This window comes from Amblyomma maculatum, chromosome 2, assembly GCF_055883805.1.
Source record: "Amblyomma maculatum isolate TAMU_Amacu chromosome 2, ASM5588380v1, whole genome shotgun sequence".
Taxonomy (NCBI): domain Eukaryota; kingdom Metazoa; phylum Arthropoda; class Arachnida; order Ixodida; family Ixodidae; genus Amblyomma; species Amblyomma maculatum.
The window spans coordinates 154,595,712-154,606,745 of record NC_139345.1 but is presented as its reverse complement, the minus strand read 5'-3'; the positions used below and the strand labels follow the sequence as shown (position 1 = coordinate 154,606,745).

The window sequence follows — 11,034 nt, the reverse complement described above, 5'->3', positions numbered from 1 at the left end:
ACCTGACTACCCACAGCGGACCACCCAATAGCAAAACTAAAAAACAACCCAACCAGTGTATTGGTACTGCAGAGACATTCGCAAATGCAATTAGCTCTTTTGCACAGATTTTTCATTCGTATTTCATTTATTGGTCTTTAGTTCCATTTTCGGCACAAAAATAGGCCAGTGCCAGGACACATTAGGCAGCGTTGTTTGTATGTCCGGCGCAAGACAACATCGCAGCTATGACATTAGTAAAGCTTAAGCTTTGAAAAGTAGTTGTCAAATAATGACCGCGTGTGGAAAGTGTAACGTCTAGCGACGCTCTTGCAAGAAGGCATATTGTCGTGGACGAATATAAGTGCATTCAGGTTGGCACCTGATCTGGTGCGTATAAGACTAGTTGATACTGAGTATTCAGGCCTGTACACATAACTGTGGACTTCATGTCATCTGTATCTACGCAGCGAACCCACTGTGCTCAGATATAAGAATGAAGGCACCCGAGGCCTTTATTAGCCTAAACTTTTCACATGATACAGCATTCTGCCGGTCTTCGCACCATTTTGTAAATTAATTTTAGTGTTTGCGACACGGGCGTTCACAGCTGGACACATGAGCTGAGTTCTGCTACCGTGAAGAGCTAAGAAAAAGAGCAGAGGGCACGGAAAGCGGTTGTTTATAAACAGTATGCCAATAAAAGTAGCTCTGTTCCTAGAGTGTGCCGTAGTTACTCTCGCTGTTAGAATCCAAAGGGTCTGTAACGGCAATATATGTATACGTGGTCATATTACTAAAATAACGTGTTTCTTCCTAACTAGGCGTAACAAAATCTAACATCCACCTAAGTGATATTATCGAAGGTTTTTTGACCGACAAATTAGACTCGCTTGTTATTTCAAATTGCCAGTCGTAAAATTCCTTCTTTCCTGAATTTTACCATTGAAGTCATTAAACAAGAGCCCGCGTGGAGGTACCGGCGCAAGCGAGATAGCACCTATTGACCTCAAATACATAATTATATTTCACAAATTCATAGATACGCCTATTATAGCATCATTGCCTAGCGGGTCTATAGAACTAAAAAAATAGTTTCTCGTACGGCGTCTTTTTTCCGGAAAGCTTCCCCGTATTAGCTTTCATCGAAACTACATATCGTTATAGCACAGTGAAAACAGGCCCGGGCCAGCGAGGTACAAGCACGATGTTGAAATATTTACAAGTGATTGAACAGAACTAGCGCGATTTTCTGCCTTTCTGCCATCTTTGCCGCGGCAAGGCGCCCCATGTGGAAAAATTTTAATTCACCCGTCCACATGAGTGTCATCGGTACGGTCACCTCCACAAGACAAAGGTGGTGCACATAAAATCCTCGTAGGTGACCTTGACACATCCGGTTTTCTCGGGATCAATCTTGTTGTACTCTTCGTTGGCAATTTGCAAGATGACGCACATGCGCACAAAGTCCTCGAGCATAATCTTGTTGTCGCCGTGCTGGTCGAAGCGGCGGATCATCATGTGGCATACGCCCAACGTGAGCTGGTGGCCCATGTTGGCGAAGACCGTCTGCAGATCCGTCTTGTCCAGCCGACCACAGTTTTCGCGATCCACCCTGCGGCGTTTCACAAAACTCCAACTGATCCACCCGCAGCCTCTAGATTGGAGCTGTGCGGCAGCAACGGCAAATCCTGCAACTTCCCGGCATAGTGGGAATAGGAATACTCAATGAAACTAGTGATTTGAAACATGAAGCGTTGTTTCTAGTTTCTCCTTTACGGCAACGTAGGCTTAACGCTCCGTTTTCATCTGTGAAGAAACGCCCAAGTCTTTTTGTACCCCATCTGAGAGAGAGAATACGGCTGAAATAAATAATAAGCACATGTCACACCACATAACTTCTCCAGAGGGCACACTCGGCTTAAGGAACGTAAACGAGCGTTGTCCTGTCTGTAGCATTGCCAGCAGTCCGGCATTCTGCGCTGAATACGATTTATGTTATGCATGGACACTGAATAAGCCAACAAGTATCTTTTGAAGTACACAGAGGACATATGTAAAACATTTAGCAGCTCTTTCAATGAGAATAAATGCATAAATTACTTCTGATTAGTATTTACCCATGAAGCACTTCGATCATCTTACTACTTCCCCTATCTGTTTTATTTCAGTATTCTTGCCCTCACTTAAAGGTTTGAAGCACTTATGTTTTTTTTTCCAAAGATTGGGCTACGACTTGGAGACATTTAATGGGGAAAACGGAGAAGCTACAATCGTTTTGTATGTAGAGCTATTAAAAGCGCACAAGCTTCTTGTGACTTCGAAGATTGAAAGATTCTTCGGAAATCTTGCAATAGCCTTACAAGAATGCCGTTATTTGTACTAACAGAAAGTAAACAGAAAATTAAATTTCATGTGCAGAAGGACAGACGTTTTAGCTCTCAAGTGACTACTTAACCGACTCAGTTAAGAGATGATTGCTGTGGTTAGTTACTGTCCAAACAAATTGCAGTAATATGGTGTTAAACCTTTGGTGCTATCGTGAAACAAAATTTAGATTTCAACAGAAACAACAGGTACGCGGGACCTACAACTTACAGGTTGAAGCACACACGAGAATCGTGTAAGAGTGAGCGAAATCGCTATTCAGAGTACCTTCCCTCAAATTAACTACGCTTTTCAATGCCAATTTGCATTGGTTTTCCAAATCCTTTTATGCCAGCGTCAGCTGCACCACTACGTTTTCAACTAATAGCCCCACCAGAGTTCCATTCTGAGAAAATTAGCTTAAACCTCTAAAACAAGTTTAGAGCAAATTCAGCCCGTGAAGTAATATACCCTGGGACAAGTTAGTAACGTAGAATGGAAGCATGTGAGTTCATACGTAGATATTTTTGATGAACGTCAATAATACATGTATAGGGCCTTACTATCAGTCATGTATACTATTCTTTCCTTCACATAAGTTTTTTTTTAATTTTCTTAGAAAACACATATTCAGAACGGCAGTGCCTGCGGCTGCATTTTGATAGGGGTCAAATAGAGCAGCATCCGTGTGTTGTGTGAAGTGTACATAAATGATCCCCAGGTTTTCCAAATTATTCCAGAGCCCTCCAATGCAGCACCTTTCTCCTTGTGCTCTTACTCCCGCTTTCGCCGGGTGGTGCAGTGGTAAGACGCCTGACTACTGTTCCCAGGTTCGAACCCGACCTCGGCGGCTGCGTTTCGATGGAGGCGAAACGAAGAGGTGTCCGTGTGCTCTGCGATGTCAGCGCACACGGTAAAGATCCCAAAGTGGTCGAAATTACTCCGTAGCCCTCCACTACGGCTCCTTTCTCTCTTTCTACTTTCACTCCCACCTTCCTCCCTTCCATTACGGCGCGGTTGAGGTGTCCAAAGAAAACAAGTGAGACAGTTACCGCACCTTTCCCTTCCTATAAATCAATCAATCAGTTCTTTTTTTACTGCGCAGTGCAGATGTCAAAGAAAATTTCTGAAATATACAAGAACATTTTTCTCTTCTAAAACAATTTAAATTAAATTAGGACAATGCGTCAGTGTTGCTTTGCTTCATCACTCGTACTGCCCCCTATTATTGACAGTAGATGTTTTACTTTACGAAAAAAAAATTATTTATAAACAAAGGCACAAACAGTTGTGTAGTTTAGTTTACCAAACGTATTTTCTACTTACAAACTTCAATGTACGTACTAAGTATATAATAATCAAGGCCAGTGCACAAAGATGCATCCATACAAGCTTAGGCAACTAGCTTCAGATTTGATTGTTACAAATTATATTGTTTTGCTTCTACATATTCTTCTCTCGCAAACACTTACGCTGCCTGAGTCACCTCACCAGCTACGGCGCAGCACAGGCATAAAACTTAGTCTTATCAGTACATCGTTGATACATTTATTTTGCTATGTTCGGTATCCCAATGTTGGCTGTGCTCATTGACCGAATATCGCACATTGAATGTATTAAACGCAGCATACATATATTGCATTTCAGATAACTGATAAGTATTCTGCAAGCTCACATTACTAGAAAACAAGAAATGGTTGATTGATATATTTTCGGTGCCCGTGACGACCACCAAAAAATTTGGCGGACGCTTAGGCTGGCATTAAAGGCAACTGTGGTAGGTTTTCCACATTCTAATCATGTGGCAAAACGTTTACTGTTGGCTTTGTTCTCTGTCTTGATGCGTTCTACCAAATATGACAGACTTGCAATAATAAACACGTTGGCGACATTAACTCACATTCCGTAATCTTAGCATCAGCGCGTCACGGGGGCGCGGTGGTTAAGACTCCCGGCTATGCTGTGCCTAAGTGGACGAGTTCGGACCCGACCGCTGGCGGCTGGTGTTTCGATGGAGGCGGAATGGAGAGGCTTCCGCAGTCTGTGCGACATCAGTGCACGTTAAAGATACCAAGGTGCTCGAAATTACTCTTTACTCCTCATTTGCGGCTCCTATTTCCTTCCACTTTCTCTGCGACCTTTATCTCTTTCCTTATGGTGCAGTTCAGTTGTTCACAAAACATATGACAGATACAGAACCCTTCCTTTTTTTTCCTGTAAACGAATTTATTACTCATTCATGGCATCATTGGTTTCATTTCTGTCGACGATACTGCATGTGCTATGTCACAAAAATTGTACTTCTTTTACAACCCGCTCCCCACGTAAATAACAAAGAAAAAACTACAAAAATGCCGGTATTAGGCCTTCTTAGGCATATAATAAAATACGTCTTGATAAACCAGTCGGTGTTCCTTAATTAAGACTTGCTAACGAGTATTCTTGCAACATTATATATGACGTCATCGATTCGTCAAGCGGAACGCTGTTTCTGGCCATGAAACCTTTTAAAAAAGAATGAATAAATGAGCTTTTGAAGACTGACTGTCTTTTTCGCAGGCAATAAACACAGAGGAGTCTGATGCAATCAATAATTCAAATTGTTCACAAACCATGCATAAGATTATGCGCGATAGTATATTTAACACTGCTGTTTCATTGGTCAATTTCCTTCATGTTAGTGTATTTCTTTGTGGAAAAGAAGACGCAGTATCTTTTTCACTTTTTGATTGACACCTACGTTTAAATTAATGGAATAAATTGCAGGTAATTATGTCATTGTTTCCAACTCCTATCGCAAACATGCGTCCAAATTGATTGATGGATGCAATATGGGCAGAGAAACGGTATGACATCAAACTCAACAGTGGGCAAAGAATTGTTGCCTAACTGTTTGATTAGGACATAAAGGGCGTATTTTCTCTCCACAACCTAAGCCGCTGCCGAGACTCTCTTTCCAAGAGGACGAGCTGTTTATCGTGTACAAATGCTTTATGGAGCATGCTCCTGTGACACGGTAAATTCTTTATTTTACACACGTGAATTTGGGCACAGAGTGCTAGGTAAAATGGAGGATTTATAAAGCATGGCCCTCATTATTATCAATCACTCCGATTGCACTAATACAGGGTGTTCATCGAAGTGAGGATGCTGGGATAAGCGTAGAACCCTAAGCACGATATAATTTTTCTCTTAGGAGTCCACCCAAACTCGTTGCCACTGCGTTTTAGATGTTATAGTGGAAGCCATACTGCTCAGTATAGAGCTGCGGATAAGTCTTGGAAATGGCTGTATGACCTTCAAGCGCAAGTTTCCAAGGTAAGACTGGAAAAGCCTGATCAACAAGTCACGCTTAGCATGGTATGCTTTGATGAACAGGCGCATGACCACATGACTGACTATTTTACCAAATACGTTTCCTATTTACTTACTAATAATTAGTTAATTGCGATTAAAATGGAAATTCATGGTGAATCAACTCATATCGTTTCACAGTGTATGTCGGTAATTCTTGTGATGGACTAATTTTAACTTATTTTTTCAGTTCATTATAACTGAAATATAACTAAGAGAGAGAACAAAGTCAAATGTCTTTGGATAGTATATGTTGAGTATTTTTGCTCTAGGCCATTTGTAATTTTTATTTGGAAACAAACAACTTTATTCTATTGCATAAGTGATACATTTGCGGATACCTTATTCCGTGTGCAGTTTCACTGCCATAATTTCAGGTTGTCATTATTTACCACTAAAAAAAAAAAAAAAACTCTGAATAAACTTTTAGCTTTATGCTTCATCAAAGCCGCATATCGACGAAAAGCTTATATTGGGTACGACTGCGCTGCAATAATTTCAATTCATAAATAAATACCAACCATCAGTACACACTGATCACAAATTTAACTTTGTACGGCAATGTGAGGTGATATATTGAAAATATATCTCATGGTTCAGCTACCGCTCGGTACTAGGCTTAATCAGAGTGAGACCACTATCCTTATTTTTTTTTATAATGAACACAAAAGCTTGTCCTTGTCTTGGTGCTGTTAACTTTCTGAAGAAATGTGAGTACGGATCCATGCTGTTAGAACGATTGGGAACGGCGCTCGAGATAGAAGACGAAGCTCCTATGCAAACAGTGACTATACAGCAATGGTGCTATTTTTCCGCATACAACTCTAGAAATAGGCTGGCCGCTTGCACTTGTAAACAAGATATAAGTTGCTTCGTATTGAAACTCCAGCAGTTTATGACAAAAATTTGGAAGGAACTTTAAACAAGTATTTCTTTTTTGTGGCCACGTGCCTGCTTCGTATCACATTTGTCATTTCAGTTTCCCCATTTAGGCACGTTTAAGTAGTCCTCAATAATGATAGTTGAAAATTTTTAAACACAAGGGGAACAATTGCCTAAAGCACTGTTTATAGAATCTTCGTGACGCGGCCTTGTAGATCCTTGATAAAAAAAATGCGAGGGTCTTTAGCGACTAAAGTGGGGAAAGGTGAAAGCCTGAGTGCCGCATTCTGCTACGCCTTTCATTGATTAGTAATTAATAATTAATTAGTCATTAAATTAGTAGGCATGAAGTAGGTAGGCAAATATTTACTTGACTACTAATTAAAGAATTACGCATTAGGCAATTATTCACCAATTCATATTTACTAAAAAATAATTTATTTGTTAATTAGTATTTAGTCATTGATTGACATACGGCCATATAAGGCACGCATTCGCGCATACTGTGGTGGTGATCAGTAATTGGTGTAGACTTCTTTGACGTCATCCCGCCTCGGCCAATCAGAGCTGCCGCAAAAGCGGGACACATTTTCTCCATGACAGCATTAACCATTAAAGGCTTTCGCCTTAAAAACGGGCTAACAAAAAGCAAGGACACCGGGGCTTCGCCCTAATTTTAGGGATCTGTGCTGTCAAAATTATAGTTACAGACTCGAAATCAGCGATTAGAAACTTTGACGCGGGCCGCATTTCGGCCATAGCAGCAAGAGTGTTGGCCAGTGGTTCACCACCGGCAGAGCAGGTCGCGCTCATTTGGACACCGGCGCACCGGGGGTTGAGGGGGAGCGAGAAAGCGCACGTACTGGCCCGAGGATTAGCTACATTCCGGGATCCCAGTGACGACTTATGCGCAACCCCGTACCCCTTGCGCGATGAGGAGCCCCTGCAGTTCGAAGATGACCTTAACACCTACCAAGATATCCTAAATCATTACAAATTAGGCAGATCAGTACTACGAAAAGCGTGTAAGCAACTCACCAAAAGCGAGGAGGTTATGTGGCGTAAGCTACAGACTGGAGTATTCCCGAACCCCCAGCTTTACAGCAAGTGGCACCCTGAAATTTTTAGCCCCAGGTGCAAACGTTGCAATGGCATAGCTGACATGATCCATATGATATGGACGTGTCCTAGATTTTTAGAACCTGACCGAACAGATGAGTCCTGGGAGGCACTACTTCTCAAGCAGGACGAAAAAGTGCAACGAGAAGTCATCCATCTTGCCCTGGCCGCTGCTAAGATCCAAGGGATCCAGGTCGACGGCTGAGGGAGAGGACATGGTTGGGACAGAGCTTCGCCTCGGATCCTCACCAACCTTTTGACGGGTGCAATAAATGTTGTTTCTCTCTCTCTCTTGTGCAATTATTCGCTCGCTTTCTAGAATCAATATTTTCTATGGCGGTCCCTATTGCGGATAGCCAAGGATTACATGATGGCTGTCAAATTATCGTTTTTGGGTGCCCTACCGGGCTTAATAATATCTCTTTCCGCTCTAAGGACGCTGTCTTAAGTCCATTCATCTGCACGTTATAGATGCAGAACTCAGTTTTCTTTTTTTTTTTAACTTCTCGCTGGGAACGGCTATCCCTTGTTAGAATTACGAGTAATCACTATGTTCAAAAAATAATAACGACAAGCTGCTATATTTAAGCGCGTGAGTGAGACCAGTGTTACACGCTCTTTAAGCTGATACCAGTACTGATGGTCGACACAGTAGTAATTTTCTCAGTCGATCTCTCCTGCATTCCTTCTCGTTTTCAGCCTAGAATAAGGCCCTGTGCTACAGATTTTGTAGGGTATTTAGTTTTATTTAAAAGCGTTTCATCTTCGTCATTGTATTGTTTCTATCTCACGCTGCGGTGTCATATAATATCATTCAAAGTCAAAAGGATTCATTTAGAAATTCCTGCTCTTCTTGTTCGGGGAAATTTTGTTCACTAACTTTCCTGAGACTTTGCAATTTATATGCTACTCCTATATATGCTATAAGAAACACTTTGAGTAATACAGGACTAGAAGAATTTTGTACATGATAGGTTATTCTTAAAATACAGTTCTACACGAGGAAGCTTAAACGGCCTGCTCTATGATAAGAACTCCAAGTAAACAAATAAAGTTGTCAAATTTCTTGAAACCAACTGACCAACTCCGAATGTTTCTTTATTTATTTAAGGATCACAACGTCTCTAAAAAACGCAAATAAAGTAAAGGTTAAATTAACTGTTCAGTCCATGCTCCACTGTAGGAAAACGGCGTCGTTTCTAGCAAAATGTTAAGGAAGTATTTCAACGCAGGTAGATGAGTCAGTACCCGGAAAATTAGTATTTGTATTTTACAATTTTTTCACCTCATTTATTACTTCTAGTTGAGCTAGGTGTTCAGACATCAGGGGAGAATGTACAGGCAAAACCTCGCTTAAGGCCACATGTATAAGCAAACAACTGAACACTGCGGTAGCTCACTTCTTGAAGCTGTTCACCCAGTCGGTGATGTATGCCCAGAGCGTGCAGAATTGATCGAAGTTGATTTTGCCGCTGAATTCGTGATCAAAAATCTTGACCATGAGCTGGACGAGGTCTTCACCAAAGGGCTTCCATGTGCCGTTGGAAAGTGCGCGCTGCAGCTCGGACGCGTTGATCTCTCCTGTGCGGTCACGGTCCATTGACTCGAACACCGAGGTCAGGAAGGCCTTATCCCGGATGGGCGCCACGCCGCTGGCCTTGCCCGCCATGGCCAGGCCGTCACCACGGGCTCCTGGCCCTGCGGCGCTGAAAGTTACAAGGGGAAGTGAATATCCGTTTTCACATTAATGCAAATAATGTAGCCTCGTTTAGGTGCTTCACATAAACGAAATTAATCACAGAACAATTACCTACAGTTATAGTAATACGATAAACGACAGCAGCGATTAGCAGTCGTGAAGTTATAATGTTTGCACTCTTCATTATCGTTTGCCTTATTAGCAGGCAGGCACAGTGTCTGTCCCGACTTGTTTTCGGAAATCTGGACGCTTTGCTATAGCGCCTCAAAGTGGCTAGAAGCGTTATCTCCCTGTATGCTGACCACGATCATGGTGTGACGGTGGCACCGAATAAGTACGAGGTGCGATTCCATGAGCTGCAGCCGCAAAAGTTCGTTCATTGGCTTCGTCTCACTACGGCAGCTTTGTCAAAGGTTAGAGGCAAAGTTGTTTCCTTCTATGGCATGCGGTGCACGTTCTTATTGCGCCTGTGAAATTCCTGCATTAATAAAGAAATGCGGGGAGCGTCCCTTTCACTTTCAGCAGATTTCTAATGATGTCAACGTCTCACAGCAATGGCACAATTCTTGATTTTACGCCCTTGCTGCTGAACATACATTTCTACACTGTAAAGAGCGTGTTGGGATTAATTCTGCCTGTTTATAAACGTAAAAAACGACTGGCAATGTTACGCGCACGCTATTTTTTGTGTTATTTTACAATAAAGTGCTGAAACTGCGAGGTTGCGACTTTAACATATTTCAGAGCTTCAGGTTTTGATACAAGCAACAGCGCCGGAGGAAGCTTGTCAACGTAGTTTGGTGGCAAAAGAAAATATCTTGCTAACAACACCCGGAGAAAAAATTCCGACATGCTGTTTTCTTTCCTAATTACGGCTATAGGTTCGCAGCAATAAAATGTCCGAGCTTTTCTTTTACCTTTCTCGCATTTCTTCGATTATATAGGCAGCCTCCATCGATTTTATCATATTTGTCATTTCGACTACCGAAGTTTTCAGGTACGAACTGAGCACTAGAACATGGAAGGAGAAATTTTTATTGCGCCTGCATTTCGATTTCTACTCACTTTGAAAACAGGATGGGGCACGCAGTTTATTATGCACACGAAAAAATAATCACAACACACACTACCAGTGACCATGTGTTTCTATTTGAATGAGTTCTGAACAATCTGCTAACTGTGTCTTGTCACGAAAATGAACAGTTTTTGACATCACGACTAATAAATATTACGTGGTCGTTCAAAATGTACACTTTATGAAAATGCGATGGGCGAATCTCAACAAATCTTTTCACATTTCTGAAGTAGTAGCACGCGTTCACCGAGACTCTTGAAACAACTGAGTCAAACATCCCCCAACGGGTGTCAGAGCAACAAACTCACAACATCCGCTTACCATATCGCAACAATATCCCCCGCCCCCCTTATAAATTGTTTTTGCACCACCCTTAAAACAAAACAAAAAAGTCGGGTACCGATCACATCGTTTCAAAGAATGCAGCCCCTATATCACCGATGTCCTTCAGGTACACCGCATTTCCTCATACCGAACCCATAGAAGTGACCGCGGCCTACCATACTGGAATTACAGTGTCCTAAGTGCTCACAGGTTCAGGTTTTCCAGATGTCCATGC

The 11,034-nt window shown here is 41.9% G+C and overlaps 1 protein-coding gene across 1 annotated transcript; it reads right to left on the bottom strand.

Moving 5' to 3' along the window:
* Window positions 1-1,317: 1,317 nt before the first annotated feature.
* On the bottom strand, window positions 1,318-9,370 carry LOC146200212 (programmed cell death protein 6-like). Its single transcript, XM_084592893.1, has 2 exons — window positions 9,102-9,370; window positions 1,318-1,594 (listed from the first exon to the last, which is right to left on the bottom strand). The coding sequence occupies exons 1-2, from the start codon at window positions 9,368-9,370 to the stop codon at window positions 1,318-1,320; spliced, it is 546 nt and encodes a 181-aa protein (XP_084449019.1).
* Window positions 9,371-11,034: the final 1,664 nt, after the last annotated feature.

Excerpts from the sequence above, each read along its gene's own strand:
- LOC146200212 (XM_084592893.1), bottom strand. The coding sequence starts at position 9,370 with ATGGCGGGCAAGGCCAGCGGCGTGGCGCCCATCCGGGATAAGGCCTTC. Across the intron at positions 1,595-9,101 it reads TGGGTGAACAGCTTCAAGAA|GGTGGATCGCGAAAACTGTG; the intron begins GTGAGCTACCGC and ends GAAACGCCGCAG.